Source organism: Odocoileus virginianus, chromosome 9, assembly GCF_023699985.2.
Source record: "Odocoileus virginianus isolate 20LAN1187 ecotype Illinois chromosome 9, Ovbor_1.2, whole genome shotgun sequence".
Taxonomy (NCBI): Eukaryota; Metazoa; Chordata; class Mammalia; order Artiodactyla; family Cervidae; genus Odocoileus; species Odocoileus virginianus.
Genome location: NC_069682.1, coordinates 42605039 through 42631836, shown reverse-complemented (window position 1 = coordinate 42631836; position 26798 = coordinate 42605039). Strand labels below are relative to the sequence as shown.

At 50.8% G+C, this 26798-nt stretch overlaps 1 protein-coding gene across 1 annotated transcript in view; it reads right to left on the bottom strand.

Annotated features, from left to right (window-relative positions):
• ADARB2 (adenosine deaminase RNA specific B2 (inactive)) overlaps window positions 1-26798 on the bottom strand; it is a 227444-nt gene that overhangs the window by 13888 nt on the left and 186758 nt on the right. The window contains exon 4 of the mRNA XM_020883684.2: window positions 5710-5824. Within this exon, the coding sequence (XP_020739343.2) occupies window positions 5710-5824 (115 nt within the window). The remainder of the gene's footprint in view (window positions 1-5709; window positions 5825-26798) is intronic.

Below are 26798 nucleotides of genomic sequence, written 5' to 3'. Positions count from 1 at the left end.
GTAACTTTAGAGATTGGAAAAAAGATGGGGATAGTTTTATTGCCTCCAGAGAAGATAGGGAGTTGGTTTTTTTACCCTCTTGAAATCTTTGGGGGCAATTAAATGCTGGGCTATGACTTGATGACCATCTACATGTGGCATCTGAATGGCTTTGATGGGAGAGCCTTATCTCAGAAGAACATGGCCCAGGTTCAGTCATCTTCCCTTCTTCATGTACTCCTGACATGTGCCACCTTCCTGATGCAGGTGGACACAGGCATTTCTGGGATGTAGCCCACGGTCAGGGCTGCTGCCCATAACCTGGTTGAGCTCTGACCTGGTGGGACCTGGTGAATTCTTCTAGACTAAACTCCTGTTCATCTGCGTGTGAGCCGAGAGTGGGCTGGGTGGTCCTCATGTCTTTCTTGCTCCATTTTAAGGGGAGACATTTACCATAAACAAGTAAGCACGCATGCTATGTGGGGTCCGTAAACTAACAGTTTAAACCCCAGATTTAAAATCAATTGTCCGTCACACTCCTCGTTGTGAGGTGTCCGCCCCATGGAATCTCAATGTGCCCTGTGTCTCCACGGAGATATTTCGTCAACTGAACAGTTATTATGACTGGCTCCTTGGAATCCAGTTCATTATTTACCATTTTTCACCACAGCGTGGGGCTTCTGTTCAGTTCATTTGCTCCTACTCATCCCCCCTGCATCCTCCTGGGCATAAATAAAACACCCCACTTTTAATTTTACTATTGAAGCAACTGCCAGTCACTCAGGGAAAAGAGGGAAAGAAAGTGTTTGGGAATATGGGGACAAAGTCCTTGAATCCTGCCTCTTTGAGGTCTCTGTGAAGGTGGACGTTCCCTTGTGCTCCTGGCGATGGAAAGAAGTCTCAACTGTATTTGATCTGTTAGGATCTATTGAGTGCCAATGGGAAAGCAATGTTTAAGTGCCAGTTCTTCTTGGTCCAGAGACCGGCCTGACTTTCCACCTCCTCGCTCACCTGAGCAAAATGCACACAACAAATCACCTCTTACATCTCTTAACATCTCATGACTCTGAAAGTTCCAATCAGCACTTCCAATTTTCCCAGAGAAGACAGGCCTGGTCACTGCCCAGAGGGCCTGGCATTCTGGACAGGGCTGTCCTGGGCTGTGCTTTCCACTGCCCAACTTCAAGGAGGTGTGTTTTTTCAGGGTGGGTATAAATCCCAGGCATTCACATATGTTTAAAGCTGCATGTTAACTTAAATGGGAAAGAGTGAAACCAAAGCTTCTAATTTTTGCAGGCCAGGCTGGCAAAAGACAGGTTTAAATGTAAACTTCTAAAAATATACACTAGGGAACCCCTTTTTTGGCTCTTTCATAACCTTAGAACTAAGCAGTTGCATGGACAGATCTTCAGCACCATGTGTTGAGTTGTGTCCGGGGCCATGTGGATGAAGGACTGGAGCCTGTGGCTGCATCTTAGCTCTGCATACCCCTTCCCCCCATCAGATGCAAGGGTCACCTGGCCTCTTGGTCTTGGTGTCTGTACTTCTTCAAATCAATAATAAAGACTCCCACCTTTCCCACTTCTTGGGGTTGGGGCAATCAACTGATTGGTATATGTGAAATGCTATCAAAATTACAATTTTCATATCAACTGAGACTCATGACAAACAGCAGCTCAGAAATTGCTTCTACGTGGGAGCATGGGCACTGTCAGAGCAGAGCTTGACCCGGGCTTCACTGGAACAAGGTCCAGATTTGGGTCCAGAGGCTCTGATTCTCCTCCATTTCCAGCCCTGCGGGAAGGAGGGGTTCCAGGGGGAGCGTGGCTGGGGGTGGGGCTTGATTGCCAGGACTTGTGGAGTGGAGGGTGTGGGAATGAGCCTGCCTTTCAGCACTGACCACCGAGAAAGCATGATGATGAGTCAGGCTGAGGGCAGGCAGAGCCTGTGTCCCATTTTAATTCAGGGGCTGCCCCCCTGGAGAGGACACGTGGGGTTGAGGGACGCCTGGCAGGAGGTTCATCTCCTCGCTTCGGCCTCGAGTGGTCCCTTGTGGATGACCAACTCCTGCCCATTCTGCTCAAGGAGGCGCCTGCAGGGGGAAACAGGGCAGGTGGGGCGGGCAGCATTTCTGTTCAGGTGGGAAATCTGTGCACAGTGCCTATGATGACTGGACCAATATTTTACTCACAAATGTGGATGTTCAGACAGAAATCATAACCAGGGTAAAAGGGAAAAACTGAAACTAAAGAAAGAGTCCACCGATCACAGAGGAATCACTGTGATTAGGGACTAGAGACAGGCTCAGTAATCTGCTGGTGAGTCAGAGAAACCTGAAGAGACTGGCTGGCAGTGAAACAAGAGGAGCATCCTCTGAAGAAACAGGAACCAGAGGATGAGACAAGAGTTACAGACAATAGCTTGCAAAAATTAGAACATGGGGCAGCGGAAGAGCTTTCACATACACAGGGAATTTCTAGGAACACAGAGTAAAAGGTAGATTAACAGCAAGTCTTCCCTGGTGGCTCAGATGGTGAAGTATCTGCCTGTAATATAGGAAACCCAGGTTCGATCCCTGGGTCAGGAAGATCCCCTGGAGAAGGGAACCAGTCCAGTATTCTTGCCTGCAAAATTCCAGGAACACAGAGTAAAAGGTAGATTAGCAGGAAGGTGAAAGACGGGAAGTTAGCTGAGAATGTTGAAAATTTGACAAAAATGTGAATGAAGGAAGGAATTTATCAAATAAATGATACAGGGAAAATTACAAAATAAATGACTTAAATATGTCAGGGAAGGTGACTGGCTCACACCTACCTACACAGTCTTAAGAAATAACATAGAATTCAAGTGAAAAAGACCCTGCCTTCCTGTGGCAGGGGTGGGGCAGCCACTGCAAATAGATGTCAGTTAGGACATTCCTAGTCAGAGATACTGGACGAGACAGCAGAGAAAAGCCCTGGAAAATACCCAGGGCAAGCAAGCGTGAGCTCAGACACCCCAGATCACCCTCTCAGGAGCAAGAGACCTGGGTCAAGAAGCGCCTGGAGACGTGGAGATTCAGTTTCCGTCCTACACATTTTAAAGATGTTTCTAGAGACAGAAGGAAGATGGCATGGACACTGAGACAGTGGTCCAGGCAGGTGGTATGGGACCCTTGGTTCAGTGGCAGACTCCAGCACCGGTGCGCCCCGCAGGTGTGAGGGCTTGGAGGTCACATGACCACCCCCCAAAGTGGTTTAAGGAAGTCTAGCTGCTTGGACCGACCTTCAGTGTCACATGGTCCAAGAGGTGGGCTGGGGGGGGCGGGGCTTGAAGATGAATGTGCCCTGACAGGGGGACAGGCTTTTTCCTCAGAGATGTCCCCACCCCAGACTGAGAACTGTGAGCTTCCTGCAAGTTGCCTGACTCTGCCACGCAATTTATAGCATCCTGAGTGTAGATGCTGCTTAGCGGTTTCAGCCTTAAACTCATGGCAGAGGAGAGATAGAGGAGACAGCCAAGGCACAGAACACGGAAGAGAGTATGAACGTCACTGGTGATGACATAAAAATCTGTCCACATGCAGAGACGTCAGTGGGGGAAGACAGGGTTGACACCACCAGCCACAATTTACAAAATGGTAAGTGAAGACGCCCCATCCAGTCTAACAGGGTGAAAAGCAAAGGGTTAAGTGTAAACTATAGATACAAAAATGGAAAATAAAATAGTATCCATATTTAATAGTGTGAATCAATTGATAAAATTTATAATAGAAAGTCTTGAAACATAGAACCAGCACAGTATATAGAGTTACAAGAACAAAATTAAAAATGGTTAAAATGTCTGCCTCCAAGTTTGCTTGGGGCCAGGGATGGAAACTTCCATTTGTAAGTTCTCTTCTCTTTGTGCTTTTCCCAGTGAATGCAGTATTTTCATAAAGGTAAAAGCTGTTCTGTTCATAAGTATATATTTCTGCCATTGTATTTCTCAAAGTGGCTACAAAACGGCATCAGTCTCACTCTGAGCTAATTGATGTGGGTGAACTGGCTTCCTGCCTAACAATGGAGGGGATGACATGTCAGGTTTTATTTCAAAGTAAACTTAATTTATAACATTGTAATATATCTTATAAAAGCTAGAAAAAGACACATCACCCCCTTTTAGAGTTTCTTAGGCATTTGCTCAGATAACTGAATTAGAATTATGATTACATTGCCCATCACCTTTAAGTGAATATTTGAAAACATTTCTATAAGTTATTTTGCAAAATAATTCCTAATCTCTTTTTAATCAACATGTTTATTAAACCTTCTCTTTGTAACTGGAAAGTAAATTTCAGTAATTTATTCTTCCATGTTCATAAGTTACTAATCAGTGTAGGTTTAATATGTAAAGTCTCACATTCATGTAATATTGCACGCATATGTGCTCAGTCATTTCAGTCCTGTCCAACTCTTTGCAACCCTATGTAGCTCGCCAGACTCCTCTGTCCATGGGATTCTCCAGGCAGGAACACTGGAGTGGGTTGCCACACCCTCCTCCAGGAAAATCTTCCCAACCCAGGGATTGAACCTATGGCTCCTGTGTTTATGCATTGGCAGATGGATTCTTTACCACTGAGCCACTGGGAAAGCCCATGTTATATTGGGTTGGCCAAAAAATTTGTTTGCAGTTTTCCGTAACATTTTATGGAAAGCCCCAAATGAACATTTTGGTCAGCCAATGCATTTAGTTTCTTTACGTGGATTGCCTGCTGTGGCCACGTGGACGGAGTGCTGCCTCCAGCAGCAGTGGTCTGGACTGGGGAGGGGGGCTCTTAGCCCTTAGTTTGGGACATTTTTTGATTCTATCAAGGCAGAGTGGCAGGGTTACTGAATGCTGGTGGTTCCCGTGGGGCATCTGCTCCAAATTCAAGTGTCACTGACAGAAGAGACTTGCCTTTGACTTAGAACATTACCCTTATAAAGTGATTCTTATATTCCAGAGCTCTTCATGTCTTTCGTCCTAGTCACCAGCTTACCCTGGGAGGAGGCATTTTCATTTCGGTTTTCCCGACGTGGAAAGACTGAGTGAGGGTCCTTGTGCTACCGCTCCGACACCAGAGGCCTTGCACTCGGTGGCCCTAGAGGAGCCTCTGGTGTCTAGAGTGAGAGGGAAGCAGGCCAACTGTCTGGCTTCTAACACCCATGCTTTTGGACAGTAATTGTTCTCTGGTAGGTCATTACCAGCTCACCTCAAACTTTGCACCTAGAAACAGTTGAATTCAAATAACCAGATGGCTAGCTACTACTAGTAGGTTATTTAGTAGTGAGATGTTTTCAGCCAAATTGATGGTTTAAAACTAAGCATCACTTTCTTGAACCTGGCTGGTAAGAGCAGCCTTGACAGGCTGTTTGTCACCTGTTCTGTCACCGTCTGTGAGCGGTTAGGGTTGGGGGCTGGGGAAGGCCTGCCTTCTGTCTCCTGCAATGGGCTTGTTCAGGTGGTGTGTACCCTGAGAGGAGGGCTGAAGAATCTAAGGGTAAGGGGTTCCCCCTGGGGCCTGACCCTGGCTGAGCTCCTGCAGACAGGATGCTGCGGTCCCCCTGACCACGGGGTGTGGGGACATGCCTGAAGGAAAGGGACTGCCGTGCCCTCCGGTCACCTTTCTTTGGGGCTCTAGGGGGCTGACTGTCTGCTCTGTTCTGTGTCTTCATGGGCAGGGGTTTCTGTTTCCAGGCTTGCCCCCACTTCCCGGTGGGGAGGCGTTACCTCGGGTCATGACAATCCCGGCCAGTGCCTTGTGGCGGGCGTGTGCTGAGGCCAGGCCTGCGGCCAGCTCTCGGAACTTCTGCGTGACCAGCTGGGATATGGCGTCTGCGAACTCCTGGAAAACACAAGCAGCAGCCTTGTGACAGCGCCTCCTCCCTCCTCTACTCTGCCCGTGGCCCGCCGCCCACTCCATGACCTCCCGGCCTCAAGATGGCAAGCCAGCCACGGCAATTCTGGTCTGGCATGGCCCTGGGGCACGAGCCCCCAAGCAGGACCCTGGGGGGGAACTGTCCCTGCCTCCCTCCCACCTCGCAGAGGCTTTCTTCATTGGGGGGGTGTCTGGTGCTCACACTGCTGACAACTGGTTCCCACTTTCTTCCCTGTGTCACAGAACCAATCACCCCAACACCCAGGAATCACTCAAACATCTGGGAACCACCCTTTCTCTTCAGTGACTTTCCAGGTGCTTCCTGGATAGCGGGGTCCAGAGCCCCCAACCCCACTTCTGAGTGCTCCCTCCCACCCAGTCCCCATCTGGCCTCTGAACCACCCACACTCCATTAAGACCTTCCTTTAAACATCTCCCTACAAGCCTTTTTTCTTTATCCTTTTAAGGGGTCCTTGACATTTATGTTAAGCGTATTTCTCAATTAACATTTTATAAAGGTGAATGTAGAAAGAAAAAAGCAAAGATTTCTTTAACTTTTCTTACTCTGGGTGGAGGACAGTCTAATTAAGATGTACAGGGGTATTTAGCCGGTTAAAATTTATCTCTTTGGTATTTAACCAGTATCACTTCCTAGGGTGGCTTTGAGACGTCTCTCTTCTTTGGTATTTAACCAGCATTACTTTCTAGGGTGGCTTTGAAAAGTCTTGCTTGTAGTTTTGCCAGGAGGAATTTTATGGAATGTTTATATATTGAACTACGACCCTTACTTTTTCGGGGTTTAAAAGTCAGAAGAAGAGAATCGTGAATAACCATCTGCATTGGAAAAGTGCATGTCCTCTGTTAAGGCACTGAGGTGTCTCCTCAGACCTTCTGGGAAATGAACAGACTGAGCTTCATAAGGAACTCAGCCTGGAGCTTTCTGTGCTCAGGCCTCCTTCCCTCACAAACCCTCTCCACCCGCCACACCCCAGTCCCCCATCTCCCCAGCCTCCCATCCCCTCATTCCCAGCACTGCAACTATTTTCCGTGATTGGCTTTAATTAAATCACATACATGCTTGCAGCTGCATGTAGTTCTTCATAGTTGGATTTATATGTGCAAATGTTGTTGTTGATTATGTGGTGTGTTAGAAGCCAGGCAGAAACTTAGAATTCACGTTGGGAGATGCAGAGTTACCGTCTAATTTAACACTAGGAATTTTTAATGTTTTAATCACTTGAGATTTAATACATACAGTCAACTCTGGTTACTGCAAACCCAACTAATCAGACTCTGAGATAATTTGATTTTTTTCCATTTGGTTTATGGTAGAAGCAGCTAAATGCTCAAAAGCAAGCTTGTGTCTTGAATTATTTTGGTAAGTTCAGATTCCAGGGTGCCTCCATGGGCTGTGTGGAGCTCCTTCAGTCTCCTAGGGTGGAGGCGAGCACCCCATCCAACAGCAAACTTTGAGGGGGGTCTTTTCAGCCCATAGGCTGTGCAATGCAGCATCAATGCTTTCTGGTCTAGTCCATCCTGATGGGGAGGGGAGGGGTCCTACAGAGACCCCCGAGTCTGATCTAGTCCATCCTGAGGGGAGAGGAGGGGTCCTACAGAGATCCCCGAGTCTGGTCTAGTCCATCCTGGGGGGAGAGGAGGGGTCCTACAGAGACCCCTGAGTCTGGTCCAGTTCAGCCCCTGGGCACAAGCCCAGCGAGAGTCGTGGTGAAGCCCCTCCTGGCACCCTCAGGGTGGGTGGTCTGCCCATTAGGACAGCGGACAAGGGAGAGTCTGGTGGGGTCTGGGTGGGACAGTAGAAGCTGGATGTGGGGATGGGTGAGAAGCCAGTTTTGCAATATCAAAAGCCCTATGCCGAGAAGCTTTAAAGACACACTGCAAAAATCCTGAATAATGAGCTAAAGTGTCGTTTGCAACATAAATTCCTTGTTAAATATGAAAAAGAGGATGTCCGCGGCTGGTGATTTAGCCTCCGAAGATCCCTGGTAGCAGGAGAGGGTCTCTGTGTCTTCCCCAAGTGGGTCACGGCCTCTCTTGGGGCTTACAGTGGGAGGAAACCTGATGCCCAGGGGCCTGCCCCCTTCTCTTCTACAGGAGCAGACGGGATGACTGGGGTGGGCTCTGCGGAGTCTGTAGAGCCGCCCAGCCCCTTCAGGGCCTGACGAGCTCCGTCTGGGGTCCGCTGATGCTGTTCTTGCAGAACTTGGCACAGGCCGGACACTTGGAACAGAAGTGATCAGAGGAGAGCGGACTGGCTTCTGGTTAAACGATAGTGATCATCAGGTGGCTCCACTTCCAGAGGTTAAGTGGGGAAGTTGGCTAGGCATTTAATGAGCTGTGCATTTCCAGTGAAAACAGGAATGCAATGCTACTTGTGTGTATGTGGTCTGCATGCTGCCTGCCGGCCCCAATTACCGAAGCAAATTACTGGCATTATTCAAATAGGAAAAATAAACTTTAAATAGGAATACCAAAGGACTCAAACTCCACTTATTTCCAACACTAATATTTTGAAAGGCCTAAGTAAATAAAATGTGTTGCAGGAGCAGTCCTTGGGGTAAAATTGACATTCAACCAAAGTGGGGAGGATATTAAAATCGATAGATTATGAGGGAGAGAGCTGTGGGTAAATATTTTCCTGCTGAAATCCCGCCTTCGGGTTTATGCTGCTAGAATATCAGAAAGGTTAGATTTGCATATGGGCAGGGCAGGATGGGGCACCCTTACCCTCCTGTCCAGCTTGTCTATAGCACATGAGGTGGGTGGGCACCCAGAGGCGGAGGCAGGCTGCCAGCAGTCAAGGGAGTGGGGCTGACTTGTGTCTGCTCTTGGCCATCCACGTGGCCGGAAACGAGAAGGCTGGAGAAAAGCTGTGGGGATGGTCATCAGGCTGCCAGAGGGTGGGCACGGCTCAGAGGGGATCCCATGAACATGAACAGGAGAGGATCTTCCCCAGCCTCCCTCTCAACACTCCTCTGGGTCCGAGGAAAAGCTGGGCTCCGGGCCTTGGTCGTGGCTCCTGTTTACCAATAATGGCAATAAAGCCTCATTTATTTCAAAGTCAGGGATTGGTGAACACGTGTGCAACAATTCAATTATTCTATGTCTTGAATTACTGATGCCTATAATGAATCTGAAGGAAGGTATGAAAAATGGAAGGTCTTTGTCACTCTTCCCCAGCACCATGGAAAAGCTCTGAACTTGGCACAGAGCTTGGACAGTGATGGTCGAGATGGCCATTCCGGAAACAGCTTCTCTTATGTCCACGACTCCCCTGGGCCATCCCTCCCTGCTCCCTGGATGACCCTGACCCTGAGGCATGCCATCTACTGGGCATGCTTTCAAAGAATCTGGATGACGGGTGAACATTGAGGGGCCCGGAAAGCTGTCTATTGACTTGACCTATACCCCTGGGCACGGATGTGCACTGTGAATCCATCGATTGTAAAGAGAAATCACACACACATCAAAGCTTCACACAGCCGGTTTAGTGAAAACTTGGCAATTTGGGGTGAGAAGATGCTCACCAGTTAGGCCATTTGCTGATCTTTTATCACCTTTACATTTGTTGTTATTTTTCAGTTTGGAAGACCTTTGAACATCACATGAAGGTTTGGAGTCAGGCTGACTGTACTGCCAGCTGCCTGGCTGGTCTACACTCGTCTTTCTGACTTGTCCATCCTGCTGTCAGCCTCGGGCCAGGTGTTCTGGGGTCACTGACAAACATCGAGCTCATCAGCCTGGTGCCCGAGCGGCCCCTTCCTGCTCATCTTGGCAATAGCAGTGTCCATATCCGCCCCCCACATACATACCCACACACACACATACACACACACCCACACTCACACCTCCCCACATCCCTCCCCACACACATCCCCACGCACCTACACACACACACACACAAACACCCCCCCCCACACATACACACCCCACACCCACCCACCCACCCACACACACACACCCCCCCACACCCCACACACATACACACACCCACCCTCCACACATACACACCCCACCCACACCCACGCCCCCCACACACACATCATTCCCACTCCACACACACCCCCACCCCACACATCCCCCTCTCCACACACACCCCCACCCCACACACACCCCTACCCCACACACACCCCCCCACTCCACACACATCCCTGCCCCACACACACTCGCCCTCCACACACACCCCATCCCAACACCCCCACCCCACACACACACACCCACCCCCCACACACACACCCCCCACACACACACACTCCCACCCTCCACACATACCCATCCCCCACACCTCCCACCCCCCACACACTCCCACACTACACACACCCCCATCCACATCCCCACCCCACACCCCCCACTCCACACACACCCACCCTCCACACACACCCACCCCAGACCTCCACCCTTCACACACACACACCCATACCACACACACACCCTTACCCCAACACCCCCACCCTCCACACACACCCCTACCCTACACACACACCCTGCCACACACCCCACCCCACACATACCCACACCACACACACTCCCACCCCACAACACACACCCACCCTCTACACACACACATCCACCTCAAACACACCCACCCACACACATACACACCTACCCCAACACCCCCATCCTCCACACACACCCCTACCCTACACACACACCCCCCACACACATACACCCACACACACATACCTCCATCCTCCACACACACACACACCTACCACACACACACCCACCCTCCACACACACCCTCACCCCACAACACCCTCACCCCACACACACCCCCATCCCAACACCCTCACCCCAACACACACCCACCCTCCACACACATCCCCACCCCACACACATCCCCATACCACACACACACACACCCCACACACACCCCAACTCCACACACACACACACCCTATACACACCCACCCTCCACACACCACACCACCCCACACACATGGCCACACCACACACATCCCCACACCATACCATCCCCACACCACACACCCATCCCCCACACACATCCATCATCCAGATACACACCCACTCCACACACACCCATTTCGCACACACCCACACACCACATCCCCCCACACCCTCCACACACCCCCTCATTCCACACACACCCACCCCAACACCCCCACCCTCCACACACCCCCTCATTCCTCACACACCCACTCCAACATTCCCACCTTCCTCAGCCCCCCACCCCAAGACCCCCATCCCACACACACACCACTCCCCCACCCCCACAAAACCCAGTCAAAGTGTATATTGCCTTTGGGGCCTCTAGAGTACCCCCAAACCCCCACCCCAGGGCAGAGAAATTAATCAAAATTTATTGAGCAAGACACTAGTGGGTTTCAAGTCTGATTTCAAGCTTCTGAAATCCAGAGATGAGTCAGAAGGGGTCCTCTGTCTGAAGGAGCCCCTGACTCAATATCCCCTCAGGGCTGGGGGCCTTCCTGGAGCTGAGTGCCCAGGGTAGCCCATTCCCTTCACCCACACATAGTCCTAGAGGCGGCCGCCGTGGTCAAGTAAGGAGACCCCACGTTCATTATCTTGAATAATTGGGATTTGAGGTTGTGTGCACAAATGCCAGCATATCTACATATCGATTAGGTAAATTGTAGTTACTCACAATTATCTGAATGGTTAGATATAGACACATTCATTTAAACATGTTAACAGCAGTTACTGCTTTAACAATTAACTTCAATACAATAAACATGTAGAAGAAAACTAAAACCACGTTGGAAAATGTGATATTTCTGTTTTTGTTGCACTGGTGCTTTCTCAGGGAGATATTTTGCATCTGGGTCTAATTAGAATCTTTAAATTCTCATTAGTGTGAAAACATGAGGACGTGCACAGATGAGGGCCTCTGTTTGGGGCTGATTCATGGCTGTTTGAGCTCGTCTGGATCGAAGACGACGTAAACAAGAAGAATCACTGCTGTGCATCGAGAGGGAAGGGCTCTCTGTGGGGAGCACAGCCCCTTAGAGGAAGCGGAGTTTACTTTCTTAGCTTTTGTTAAATTTGGAAGCAGTTGTTTAGCTATTGCCTGAATAGCAAGGGAGCCTCACACCTGTTCCAAAAAATCACCAGGACGTCAATGCCATTCTCCGAATGCTGAGCTCTCAGACCCTTCGTCTCGTGACTTGGACCCTAATCTTATCTCTTTACCCTGAGAATCAGTTCCCAAAGGAGAAATAAAGTAGGTTAAAATTGCTAACTAGCTTTGAACAGCACACCTGTAGCACTGACTGAAGCTGGGACTGGGCGATTCTTCAAGTTCATGGAGGCCCAAGACCAGGGATCCACCACCGCGTGCTTCCTGTGTGAGACATGCGGGAGAGGCAGCTGGACATCCGGGTGGGGAAGGTCATTGTCCCCACACCCTGGATGCAGCACCGTGGGATGCACACCTGGGCCCTTTGCCTGGTGCTTCCCACTCCGGGAACCAGCACCACCCCCGGGCCACCATGCGTGCCACCAGCTGGTGCCCAGCCCCACAGCAAGTGAAGGGCTTTCCTGTTGAAGCCAGTCCTTAAATTCTGGAAAGGGCAACTGTCCCTTCAACTCACAGACACCAAGGCAAGATGTGACTACCAAGAGCGCGAAGGACACGGAGTCATGACACCAAAACACATTTCCAGTAAACAGCACTGGGAAAACTGGAGATTTACAAATTTCCTGACAAAGGATTCAAAACAGCTGTTTTCATAGAAGCTCACTGAGCTACGAGAGAAAGCAGGTAGACGGCTCAACAAAACTAGGAAAGCAATTTATGAACAGAACGAAGGGCTTAATGGTGACAGAAATCATTAAACAGAACCAAACAGAAATTCGGGAGCTGGAGAATACAATGACTGTGATGAAAAAACACAACAGGGAGCTTCACCAGCAGACCTGGTTGAGCAGGAATTCCTCTTTCTAGAGAAATCTGTGAACTCAAAGACAAGTCACTTGGAACTATCCAGGGGAGAAGAAAGGAAAAAAGGATGGACAGGAGAGGGATTTATGGGACAAGGTTAAAGGACTGATGGACACATTACGGGGAGCCCAGAAGAGCAAAGGCAGAACAAGAGGCAGAAAGCTTATTTAAAGAAACAGCAATAAAAAAGCTTCCTGAACCTGGAGAAGGAAACAGACACAGACTCAGGAAGCAAAGGATCTGAAGTGGGTTGAGCAGGACGAGGTCTATGCCAGGACATGCGGTGATTCCATGGCGAAAGTTGTAGACAGACAGAGGCTTCTAAAGGCAGCATGAGGCAAGGGACTCATTCTGGATAAGGGACACCCGTGAGGTTCCCACTGGGTTTTTTAGCAGAAACCTCGCGGGCCACAGAGGTACATTCAAAGCACCAAGGAAAGAAAAAGGCCGCTCTTTGCAAATGAAGGTGAGAGGGTGTCTCCCAGGCAGACAAAGCTGAGGGATCACATACTCAAGACCAGCCTCGCGATGCAAGTACACACACACCATGGAGTCGTGTTCACCTTTATGAAAAAGGGGGTCCTGCGTCTGCAACAATGTGGATGGGCCTGGAGGACACAGAAACCCAATGTGCTCATGGAATCTACAGGAGTGCTGGGTGATGCTGCAAATTCGCTGAAAACAAATGGGCTGTGGAGACGATGCCCCCGGGTGTGTCGGAAGCACGGCAGATCCTCTGGGGTGACAGTGCGTTCTTACTGGATTCACGTCCAGCGGTGCTTAGCCAGAGGCACCTGCACTCTGAAAGGACTCGGCGTCGCCCCACTGAGGGCCTTTATCTGCGTGAAAGGGACTGTGTCTTCACGTCCTGCCCCTGCGGGTGGATGAAGGGCCCTCAGAGGCAGTGGAGGGACAAAGAGCCCTTGTTGTGGGTGCGGTCCACGTTCCCAGGCGTCTCTGGGCAGAGCAGACGCTTGGGAGCTGCTCCGGCGATCACAGGCCCAGGGTCCCCAAAACCTGGCGGCTGTCTCAGGGGTTGAGGTGAGCCTTCAGGGCCTCAGGGGTAGGGCGGGGGGAGGCTGCATGGCGGTCAGTGTCTGCCCCAGCCTGGCCTGGCCACCCAGCTGCTTGGCCACCAGGCTGGTATCCAGTCTCCACAGGGCACCCAGCTCTGCCTGGGACTGGTGGCCTTCCTGACTTCACGTGTGGACACTGAACCTGGCCTTTGCCTCACTCCTCAGGCACAGACTGGACCCTGGCGCCCCAGGGTTGAGAGCTGCTCCACGTGGGGCCTCAGGCCTCACCCATCCACACCTTCTGCTGAAGACATGGGGCCCGGGGTGGATCCTCACCTGGGGACAGTCAGCTGACTTGCAGAGGCCTGAGGGTTGCTCCCCTCACCGGTGCCTCCGCCACACTCAGCAAGAATCAGGACCCACAGCAGGAAGTCAGTCCCACGTGGTTCCAGGCCGGTCCCCGGATGCCCCACCCCCTTAACCTTGCACGGATGCAGCATCCCTGGATCCTGCCCTCAGCCTCCTCGTCAAGGTCACTGTCCCCAGGATACTCAGCTGGGCTGGGCGTTGAGCCCAGAGCACAGGGTCCACGCTTACCCTGACCCTTAACCACGCTCTGCTTCCGCATCCACACCACACCACACCCATCCATCCATCCCTCTGTCCTGAGATTCCCAGCCTGTCCCAGAGGGAATCTCAACTAAACTAAGAGAACCTAGAGCACCAGGGCTTGCACTTGTGGGAACAAAGCAGACAAAACAAACGTCTGTCCAGAGAGAAGTGGAAAGCAATTTGTAAGTTACATTTCCAGCAACCATCACTTTACTGCGAAGCCTACTTATCCCCTGGTTAGACAGAGTGCTGGGCTCTGAGGCCAGGCTGGGTCCTTCCTTCTCTGTGAAGACATCTGGGATCATGACACACAGACCGAGCTGGGAGTTTTCTCTTTTTCCTGATACGATGAGGCGGGTGTTTGCTGGGGCTGTGTTGTACCTGGGGCAGGGGAGGGGCCTGTGTCCCCTCGTGGGGTGGTGGCTGTACCGCAGGGTGAAACTCTGTCCCTCCCCTGGACATTGTGCATCTGGGGGAAGTGACCCCGGTCCTCCATCTGAGGTCTCAGCCCATTCCTGGCAAGTCTGCGACAGGGGGCCCAGGTCAAGGACTGAGAGCGGAGATGTGTGTGTACCATGGCTGCAGCCTGTTCTCCATGGGAGGGTCCTTGTTAGGGGATGATGCTGGCATGAGAACCATCCAGAATTTTCCTCAATAAGTTGGGGGAGAAAAAACCCACAGCCTTCGGGAGCAGGTATGTTGCTAAGAAACCAACATTTTTTTGACTGAAAAGTTGAACCTTTTTAGAAGAGTCTGTGTCTCATCCACAGAGAGAGAGACAGACAGAGAACAAGAAGAGATTTCTAAGCAGCCTGACTTTTCCTGGGATTGGGTTTCCTTCCTTCCCCTCTGTCTTTCTTTTTGTGCACATTTAAAGACCTGCTGATGGGTTTTGGAGAGCAATCTGCCTTTGTTGTGAGCGTCTCGGATTTTCCCTTTGCGTTCTAAGGGCGCTCCCTGGGAAGGCTTGGAGATGCCGCAGAGACTATTATGCCAGTGGAGGTCTGTCCAGTTTCTGATAAAACCAGAACTAATTTATTTTTTGTTTATCCTCCGCTGCCTTTGACAAAGCTTCCTCTGGAGATGCGTATCTTCATTCTCAGCTCCTTGGGTTTGTCATCTTTTCGCGCTTTGTTTTGCAACTGACAAGGGGAAAAAAAAACTGACACCAACCTTGGAAGATGGTAATGCATTCAAGACTTTGTTTTCCTCATGGATCTGATAAAAATCTTGCCTAAAACCATGTCCAACCTTTTCAGCAGGAAGTCCAGATGGTCTTGTAGCCTGGATAACAGACTGCAGTCGCTGACGCTTCGCGGATTGTCGGTGGGGCAATGTCTTTCTTGAAACATAAATGCAAAACAGAAGACAGCATCTGGGGTCCAGGCACGGCTGGCTGGAGGGGCTGGCGGTCATCAGGGAAGGGAGAGCAAACAAAAGAGAGATGTGAGATCCCATGGAAGATGCGCTTCTGCGAAGAAGGCTCCGTCAGGTGGGACAGGTGGGGGAGGTGGCTGAAGTCGGCTGCACAAAGGCTGGGTGATTGACATGAGGGAGAACCGAACTTCCCTTCTGCTGCTGGTGAGCTGATAAGATCGGCCTGTGTGTCAGCGCTGTGTGCCGTGGGAGGTCTCATTTCCGAGGCCACTGGAGGCCGCCGTGCGGACATGTATCATCTGCTGAGTGTGGGGCTGGAGGCCCAGGGAGAACGGAGTTGCCCCAGCAGGCGGGAGGGCGGTCTCCCCATTTCCCTCTCCTCAAGATGAGTGACAATCCTCCTGAACTTGGTGGCTGCAGCTGGCAGATCCTGAGTGGATGATGTGTTTATGATCCCGCTGACAAGGCCTTCGGCTCTGGAAATGTGTGTGTGGGCCTGACTTGCGATCTGCAGCTGCAGAAATGGACCCAGAGCAGGTGGCAGACTCCTCAATGACCCCCTCGAAGCTGCCAGGCCCAGGGAAGCTTTCCTATAGCCGTCGCCCCTTTACACTGAAGTCACACCACCCCGTCCGGTGGTGACACCATGGGATCAAGCCTCCCGGCCTTCTTTTTCTCTTCCAACTTCAGAGCTGTGTGGACCCTCTGATGCATCCAGCCAGCCTGCCTCCTTCCTCCATGGGGCGTCTCCTCCACCACATGACATAGTTAACTAGCTCCACCCCACCCACTGCTGTGTGTGCACCCCGGCGTGAAGTGGTCACCACCTCATCCACCTGCTAGCTTCTCCTGGGAGATTTAACAGCACCAGGGCAAGGACGCCCAGGGTGAGAACAGATTTAACAGCACCCAGGGCAGGTCCCAGGGCAGGTGCCAGGGCAGGTCCCAGCTGCACCAGCAGGACACCTGGGGTGAGGACAGGAGGCAGGGGTGTGAGCTCACATTCTCCTCCAGTGGGAACATCGCCAGTGTCATTGTTGTGTGTGTCCATCTCCTCTCAGCTGTTCACGGAGAATGCTCCACTTCCAGTGTCCTAGGAAGGCCCAGCACAAGGCCCTTCTGTTTGGGGTCATATTGAACATCTAGGACAGAGCCCGGCATTGCCACACTCACTGGTGGATGACTGGGGGCCAAGGGCCTGGATGTGACCCAGGAAGGAGAAAAGTCAGAAGAGTGAAAAACCGAAATGTTACACAGTCTTGGAAAGCCCGTGAGGGAGTTTGGAGCAGGAAGCTTGGCGGGGATGGAGGGCCATTTGGACACCAGTCAAAGGCGAGGAAGTGAATTGGTTTGTACTTTTTGGCCTCTTACAGCAACTTAGGAAAAGCTGAGATAAGGCTCTATAATTTCATGAGAAAAAATGGGGACAATATGAGAGGTCACAATGCAGATAGAGAGGAAGAGGACCCTGAGTAGGGTGGATATAGTGGTCTGGTCATCGGAATGCCACGTACCTTTGTTTCTAGACCTGCTAATGATGGGACTGCTTCTGTGCCTAGAATTCTGGTTTATTCAGAGACCACAAAAGATGTGAAGGGGCTCGTTAAGAATTTTTGGTCTTTAGAGTTACCTAACTAAACTGTGGAACAGTGATAAATGGTTTTCTTTTGTTATTTCAAAATATTCTTCAGAGAAATAATCTCTACTGTCATCTAACATGGGAGAACTACAGCATCTTTAAAACTTGAGTATTTACATGTGGAAGCAACCCCAGTGTCCACTGACAGAGGAATGGATGAAGAAGCTGTTGTACATACACATGATGGACTTCTGCTCAGCCATAGAAAGAATGGAATAATGCTATTTGTAGAAACATGGATGGATTTGGAGGGCACTATGCTCAGTGAAATAAGCCAGAGAAAGATGAATACTGTATAATATCACTTACATGTGGAATAATCCAAAAAATATAGCAAACTAGTGAATAAAGCAAAAAAGGCACAGAGAAAACACCAGTGGTTACCATGGGGAGAGGGAAGCGGGGAAAATGTTTATTACAGGATTATATATGAAGTCCAGTGTGTGAAATTTCTATAAAATTGTAAAGCATTACAGAATTAAAAAAAGCCCCTGGTTCCGGTGTCCAAAGCACAGAGGACAGACAGCACCAGGGGGTGAGCCCCTTCCTGTGGAGACGCTGTGAGGGCTCTCAGGCACGTCCCCTGCAGGACGGGGCCTCCCCAGGTGCACAGACCACAGACCCCGAGTCGTGTCACAGACACAAGGCCAAGGTGCGGGGCTCTTTATCTACTTGTGTTAAAATCAAACCCCAGAGCTATTCAACCTCTGAATGTCGCAGATATGGATGACACCGAGCGGCCAAGAGATGCTGTCAGCTCCGGCCACTGACAGAGGGGACAGCTCTCCACATGGCGCGAGTCTCAGGTCAGCAGACCTGTGATGGAGGAAGCTTACACGTGTCATTAAGGCAGCAGCTCTAGATAGTAGGACACCTGTGTCTAACGTGGACTCATCAGGACAGAAGCCCAACGCGGATGTGGGCGGGCCCAGTTTTCCTCGCTGTCTCTCTGTCTCTCTTTCTCCTCAGGGTTCATTAGTTAGGCTGATTAAATAGTAGGGTGACTAGAATCTACAGTGAATATCAGGCAGTACTAAGAAATCATTACAGAATTCCTTGTAGTTTATTTCCTGTCGTTGAATTTTGTGCTGATGGATCTGGTCTAATCCTGTCACGTAATTCATTTAAAAAAAAAAAACAGACCTTATTTTTCAGAGCAGTTTTGGGTTCACAGCAAAATCGAGGGGAAGGTATGGAGATTTTCTGTGTACTTGCCACCCACCCCCATGCACAGACTCTCCCACCGTCAACATCCCCCAAAGATGGTGCACTTGTCATTTTCTTTTTTTGACCAAACTGTGCGGCTTGTGGGATCTCATCAGTTCCCCAAGCAGGGGTTGAACTCCCACTCCCTGCAGTGGAAGCTCGGAGTCTCAATGACTGGACCCCCAGGGAAGTCCCACAATACCCGCCTTTAAGCCTGCAAAGACCAGGGGAAGCGTGGACATGCCCCCCCCCCCAAGTCATGCAGTTGGGCTTCCCACACTGGGGGACATCGCAGGGGTCCCCACATCAGAGTGTGATGGACACCCTCACCTTTGGGATCATGGCATCTCCCCTGCTAGGTTATCACGTTTGTGATAACTCATGGACTTACGCAGACACGTCATTGTCACCAGAGTACACAGTTTACATCAGGCTTCTCTTCTGGTCTGTACCTTCTATGTGTTTGGACAAATGTGTAACGACAAGGGTCCTTCATTTCTGTGTTGTGCAGAGTAGTTTCACTGCCCTAAAATCCTGTGTGCTCCCCCGCCTCACCCATCACCCAACTTCCTGGTAACCATGGCAACCACTCTTCTTTTACTGTCTCCATAGTTCTGCCTCTTCCAGATGTCACAGAGCTGGAGTCATACAGTCTGCATCCTCTCCCGCTCGGCTCATCTCACTTAGTGACATGCATTTAAGTTTTCTTCCTGCCTTCGCATGGCTGATGGCTCATTTCTATTTGCTCAGGGTGATGTTCCGTTGTCTGGATGTAGCAGTTTATTCATCTACCACCTACTGAAGGGTGTCTTGTTTGCTTCCCAGTTTCAACAGTTGTGAATAAACTGCTATAAACATGTTTTTTTTTTTTTGTGTGTGTGGATATAAGTGTTCAACTCCTTTATGGAAATACCAAAGGAATTGGGTCATATGGTAACAGTGTGTTTAGTTTGTAAGAAACCACCAAGCTGTCATCCATGGTGACTGCTCCATCTTGCGTCCCCACCAGCAAGTCCACATCCTTGCCTGCACTGGTGTTGTCAGCATCCTGGTTTTGGCCTTGCTAATAGGTGTGCAGTGCTATCTCACTGTCTTAATTTGCATTTCTAGGTAAGTAATTTTTGAGCATACCATTTATTCTTGTGGGTGATCAGCAAGTTGGGGGATGCTTTAAGCTTGGGTCATGTCTTTTAACTTTCTCTTTGGGAAAAGAAGATGGAGAGAGAGCATGGGAGGTCTAGTCCTCTTCTAATTTAATTTTCTCAGTTGCAAAAGCTATGAAAATGGTTTACAAATAGACATGGTTTATTACAGTTGGTTTGGCAAGGATCAAACACTATCAGGCCCATGACTGAGATGTCCTCTGGGAAAAACAACACAGGCAGTAATTCTTGTTATAAAATTAGGCTATCTCTCGGATTTAGACTACTTCCCCTCCCACCAGCAGTAAGCCCCACAGGGTTTTAGTGATTGTAGGGGTCTGACTGAGGGAGATGTTTGGGGAAGTCTCCCAGGCTGCCTCTAGGAAGTCCTCTTTGCAGATGTTGAGCAGTGAACTTAGGAAACAAAACAAAACAAAACAAAAAAACAAAAACAGAGACTTTGCCAAGTGCCGTGGGGTTGATTTCAACTGGGCCCCCGACTGTTCAGTCTTATTTTTGCTCATAGAGCACTGGTCTCTGTCCCAGTTGCTTTCAGCTGGGTGGGTGTGGTGGTCCCTGAGTTCCCTGGGCACGTGTAGTGAACCTGGGTCTGCTCCTGGTTCAGGGGATCTGCAGGCTGTGGCTTGTTGTGCTGGGGTTCAGAGGCACTTGTTGTTGTTCAGTCGCTAAGTTCTGTCCAACTCTGCAACCCCATGAACTGCAGCACGCCAGGCCTTCCTGTCCTCAACCATCTTCCAGAGTTTGCTCAGATTCGTGTCCATTGAATCAGGGATGCTACCCAACCATCTCATCCTCTGTCATCACCTTCTCCTCTTGCCTTCAATCTTTCCCAGCATCAGGGTCTTTTGCAATGAGTTGGCTCTTCGTATCAGCTGGCCAAAGTATTGGAGCTTCAGCTTCAGCTTCAGCATCAGCCCTTCTCATGAATATTCAGGACTAATTTCCTTTAGGATTGACTGGTTTTATCTCCTTGCTGTCCAAGGAACTCTCAAGAGCCTTCTCTAACACCACAGTTCAAAAGCATCAATTCTTTGGTGCTCAGCCTTCTTTATGGTCCAACTCTCACATCCTTACATGACTACTGGAAAAACCATAGCTTTGACTATGTGGACCTTTGTCGGCAAAGTGAAGTCTCTGCTTTTTAACATACTGTTCAAATTTGTCATCGCTTTCCTTCCAAGGAACAAGTGTCTTTTAATTTCATGGGTTCAGTCACCATCCACAGTGATTGTGGAGCCCAAGAAAATAAAATCTGTCACTGTTTCCACTTTCTCCCCATCTATTTGCCATGACCTGATGCAATTGGAAGCCAAGACCTTAGTTTTTTGAATGTTGAGTTTTAAGGCAGTTTTTTTCACTCTTCTCTTTCACCCTCAACAGTGGTACAATCAGCTGCAATTAGCAGTGATTCTTTTTTATTTTTTGGTTTGTTTCTGGCTTAGATTTAAAATTTGAGAGTTTTTTTGAAATGTCCCAGTATCAATGACTGTCGTCCCAGCAACAGAGACTTTGGTAAAATGACTCATGATGGTTTTTGCCCTGAGCACTTGGGTTCGCAGTTTAGGGTGTGGGAAGCAGGCTGAGCCATGGGCTGTGGCTTCCAGGTCCAGACCCCCTTCTGGGGTCAGCAGAGGTTGTGGCTGCACAGTCAGGGATGTTCCGTCTGAGGCGAATCTTCCTCTCTCTCTGCCTCCTACCCTCTGCGTTTCTCACGTCTGTTTTCAGGCCTGTTTCCTCCTCTGCTCCTGGCAGTGCCCCCGCAGGTCCCAACTTCTGCTGATCTGATTCTGGACGTACCGTCTGTCTGGCCAGCTCGTCCTGCCTGCCCTCCACATCCTGACTTCACTGCGGTCCTGCCTGCTCGCATCTGAGCCCAGCGGGTCTCTTCATTCACCTCTACCTGGTCCTCAGGCTTGAGTTCAGGAATCCCCGTCACCCTCCCCTGTGATTTCCCATGGCTCCATCATGCTCTCATTCGCTCAGCAAGTGTTAATGGGGTTGTTGTGGACCAAGTGCTGGGCCAAGTACTGGGAAAAAGTAAAGAGGATGCGGTTGGTTGTCAGGCTGGGTGAGTCTGATGGCGATCTCCACGGCACCTGGTGATGGAAATGCTCTAGGTGACCGTGTTTACAATTCTTGAACTGAGCCTTAGGTGGGGCGTTTTCTGCATTGGAAGATAAGCTACAAGTTCTCGCAAGCAAACGTCCCTGGGAGAGTGGGTGTCACGGCCACTGGTGTCGGTACAGTCCAGGGTGGGCCCTCTTCAGCCAGGGGTCAGCTGAAGCTCCTCCTGCCCACTATGTGAGGAGGAGGAGGGGAACTTGGAGGCCGTCCTGCTCTTTGCAGTCACATCAGGGACTTGTCAGCAACCCCCATTGCCCCCCCACCAGCCTGCCCTGCTCCCTGAGGACCCTAAGACTTTCCTGCATCCTCCACCCCTGGGACCTTGTCCCCAGACCAAGGCCCTGCTCCCCAGATGGTGGAAGGTGGTTAAATCAAGTTCTTCTGGAACCGGTGGACCAGATCTTAAGCCTTCCTGAGAAGTGAAGTGTAATTTAAGAAACTGGAAGAAACGATTGCTCTTGGTCCTAATCCCAGAGCCTGCACTCACTCCAGCGAGCAGGTAATCCCCGCAGCTCTGCGACCCCGCGGGTCCTTAATTACCAGCATCTCCGGCTCCTCTGCAGGCCCTGCCTGAGCAGCGTCTGTCGCTCAAATAGACTCATGTGAAAATAAAGCACTGAGATCAATAATTCAACTTGGAGGTGAAATGGAACAGAAAAACAACTCTCCCCTTTGCCTGCTCCCAGACTCACAGGCGCTGCTTTTTCATGGATGCGCTGACCTCCACTTTCCATCCAGAGCTCTCAGGCCTGGGTGGCAAGTGGGCAGCTTTGAGGTGACTTGGACGCAGGGGCGAGGGTGCCCCTCTCCAGATGTGGGCTCCACGCTGTGGCTTCTGCATTTTGTAGAAACAAAGGTGATGTGGTGCGTCTTCTGGGAGCCGAGGGCCAGCCCCTAGGAGTGCACTGGCCATCTCAGCTCCAATCAGGGGCCACTGTAGGAGGGGCTGTGATAGGAGGGGCTGTGATAGGAGGGGCCGTGACCGCGTCCATGGCAGGATCACGGCAGGAGGAGACCATGGCAGGTGTAGGCTACACTGCTGCCTTTATCTTAACAGCTTCACACTTGTTTCCACCCTGATCAGATGTCTAAGGTTGTTGACCCTTGATAAGTTGCACTGAAGGGTCCAGTGAAGGCCATGCACTCCCCACAGCCTTCGTCACTGTTTCTGGGGAGACAGAAGAAAGACAAGCAGATGACGGACAGGCACCGGCCTGGGTGCAGGGCCTTCTTCTGGCCCCGGTCCAGTGAGGTATGAGCACAGAGGCCTCGGCATGGAGGCCTCAGAGCAGAGAACCCAGGGAGGCTCCACCAGGGCCTTTGGCCACACTCCTGTTCATGCAAAGCTTTCATAAAATGTGCTTCCGTCTACTTGCTCTTGGAGTCAGAAGAGTTCCAAACTGCCGTGACCATCCACGCCTCTGCAGACAGCTGGCAGCACTCAGGACCCTCGTGCGACCTTGGCTGGTGACCCCTTTGAGATGGAGGTCTGGAAGCCAGCTGTCTGGAATGATCTGTGGGGCGGCTTCCAGCGTCAGCTCACAATGAAGGAAGGATGGATGGTGAGTGTGGGGACCCCAGGGGAGCTCAGATGAAGAGAGCTGCCAACTCAGGACCACTGCAGAGGGTCCAGGTCACCACTATAGTCCCTACAGAGTCGCACAAGTGTCCATAGATGGGGGTAGCATGTCCACAGACAGGGGGACGACTGTCCAAAGACGGGGGACATGTGTCCACAGATGGGGGCGGCGAGTGTCCATAGGTGAGGGACATGTGTCCACAGATGGGGGACGTGCGTCCATAGACGGGGAATGACTGTCCACAGATGGGGGACGTGCATCCACAGACAGGGGACATGCATCCACAGACAGGGGATGAGTGTCCAGAGATGGCAGATGTGTGTCCACAGATGGGGTGCAGTGTATCAGCAACACCAAGAAGCAGTGCTTCCTCTGACACCTGTCCCCTGTTTCTGCAGTGAGGGCTCCCCTAGGCACCCAGTGCCCACCCTGCCTGCAGCCTGATCATTCCCACATGTGGAGGCCATGGCTGCCCCCCAGGAAGCTGGGAGAAGTCCTAAAAACTGGGAACAGCAACTGACCAGAGGTGTCCACCCCAGCGCTGTCCCTCCGTTCCTGGCCCCCTTCCTCCTGGGACAACATCCTCCAGGCCCTGTCCAGCTGCCCCTCACCCACCCTGAGTGGCGAGGCCCCAGGAGGGGCTGCAGAACCCAGGGGCAGACGTGCTGAGCGCAGGCTGCTCCTCACTTGACCTGAGCTTCTCTGGACGTGTGGATGATCCGCGTCACAAGGATGAGAAAGGCCCAGCCACAAACAAGTCAGACAGCAGCCACAGAAGTTCCCTCAGATCCCTGGAAGGTGCAGAGGTTCTCCAGGGAAGCAAACCGATCCAGTGGGCGCCATGCCTGGGCAGCCCCACCGAGGGCCTCTCTGCTCTCTCGGTTTTTGATGTTAGTGTAGAACTTTCTAGAACACTCTGCTTTTGCCTCGTGATGAGAGGAAGACGGTGGTAGGGAGGCTGCAGGACATCAGCTCTTTAGACAGCCTCCCTCTCCTCCCTGACTGGACAAACGCAGGCCAGCCGCTCCACTGTGTGGACGTGCTTCAGGGACCCCCACCTCCATCACCCGCTCCTCGGAGGGTCCCCTCTGTAGTCCTGCGGGTCATCTCCTGACGGGGTCTCCGCACACATTTGCTGCCGTCAGGATGGCCCGAGCCCAGGGTCCCCTGGTTTCCCCCAGCTTGCTGACTGCTGCCCCAGGCACGGCACCCTGGATGCCAGTGCTGGTCTGGCCTGCGTTCCCTTGGTGCCCAGCACGCCGGATGTCGTGAGATATTGATATGGTTCCACCAGACTTCCTCCTGACATTTGATTTATGGCTCTAAGTGTTCTTTTTCACCTCTCAGCAGTCGATGAGGGATCAGAGGAAATGTCACATTCTCAGTGCTGAGCCCAGAGGGGCCCGTCTCAGCTAGCAGAGGCACCCAGGTGGTTCCCCGCCATTGGTGGGGTTCCCAGTGGCCGGGGGTCAGGCCTGAGCCCCTCCCCGGTGCCCCCAACATTTCAAATATTTATCACATTAAATATCAACCTCTAGAATATTGCCTTCGTTTAAGCTTTTCACGTCCCAATGATTTTTTATTATTTCCATCGACCAAAATAAATGAAGAAAATGTTTTAGACTACACTTGAAAGCATGTAAAAATCAATAACTGGATTTTAAAAGATTTAAAATGTCTTGAATACATTCATTTTTCAAACATTTCCTTCTGATCTTTAAATAGCTTTTCTTGGAGCATAACAATTTTTTGAAAAGTCAAATATGGAGCATTAAAGGTATAATTACCATTTTAATTATAACTCAATCATCCTATCTACTCTGCATAGAAATTAAAGCTTTTATGGCAGAATTTTAGGCACTCACAAATGTTCAGGAGCAATTAATGTTACAAGTTTAATTTTTTTTTAAGCTGAGTATGAACTCTGCAGTTCTTAATTTCATCCTTGCTCAGACTGAGAAGTGCAGACGCTCCCAGTTGTTATTTCATTTCTAAAGTGAATCCATTTCCACTTACGAGTCTGTTCCTGCATCCCTCCCAGCTGTAGGACCATGATGGCTAAGGGGCCCTGGAGCCTGGCCTCTCGTGGGGCCACGGGGCTGCGGCTCACCTGACTCCAGGCCTGCCATGTGGAGCACTGTCGGACAACCCACTCTGCACTGTTTAAAGTCGGTGGTGCCATTAGATTCTTTGTACTTGGGAAGCAAAGAACAGGACAAAGCCTGAGGAACCTCACGGAGAGGGGCCCCCCGAGAGCCTGGCCTGGACTTAAAGAAAGTGACTGGGGGGAAGCTTCCAAAGTCTCTATTTCTACATTAATGAAAACATCATTTGGCTAAAACTCAGCTAGATTTTCATTGCATTTCGCCCTGGAAATGAAATGCTGAAGTGGCACCTTTCAGGTGGTTTTGCTGTGAATGCGTGCGGTGCTGGCTCCATGTCTGAAGCCCGGGCTGCAGGGCTGGGCATGTGTGTGGCGTGTGCACTGCCGTGCAGAGTGCAACCTCACCATTTTTCTCCTGGTTAAAGCCCCGTCTAAGATCTGGTCCATTTCCTCTCAGGCTGCCAAGCTCAGGCTAGAAGGAAAATCATTTTTATGGGCATTGCTTCGCAAAATAAAATAATTCTGTTTTTAGCAAGTCTGCGATGGGCGCCTCCCCCCAGCATCTTGTGCTGGGTCCCTGCTTTGCTTGTCCCTGGAGCTGGTTTCTATGGTCTGCATTTTTCTCCCTTGTGCTTGCATCTTACTTTTCTGCTTTTATCAAGAAAAATGGTATTGGAGACAGGCAGACGAGATTTAAAAATGGTGACCACAACAGTCCTCTGCACCTGGGGTGAAACCTCAACCCTGACCATGCCTACCCACCCTCTTGCACAGTCCTGACAGCCACGCTGACACCAGCAGCCCAGAGCCAGAGGCATGGAGGAGCATCTAGGGGGCACATGATCTCCAGAAGGGATTCATGATATTACTGTTTCCAGGGAAGGAAGAACCGTAAAACCCTGAGTGAACATGGCTTAGATCTATGGGCTCTGGGAGACCCTTTGTGTCAATCAGCTCACTCTCCAGGAGATGCCCCTTTCTTGGGTGCCCTTTTCAGATCTGGCTTCTCTAGGAGTCCTCAGTGCCCTCTAGGTGGGTAACCTGGGTACCTGAGCATTGGTGGGGGGCTTCCATGGACTTCCCGTGTGGCTAGGGGGCCCTGACAGTGGGGGTGGGCAGAGCTGGGGGCCGGGGGTGGAGCTGGCCAGTTCCTCCTGGCTTTGGCCCCCATGGGTGGGCAGCA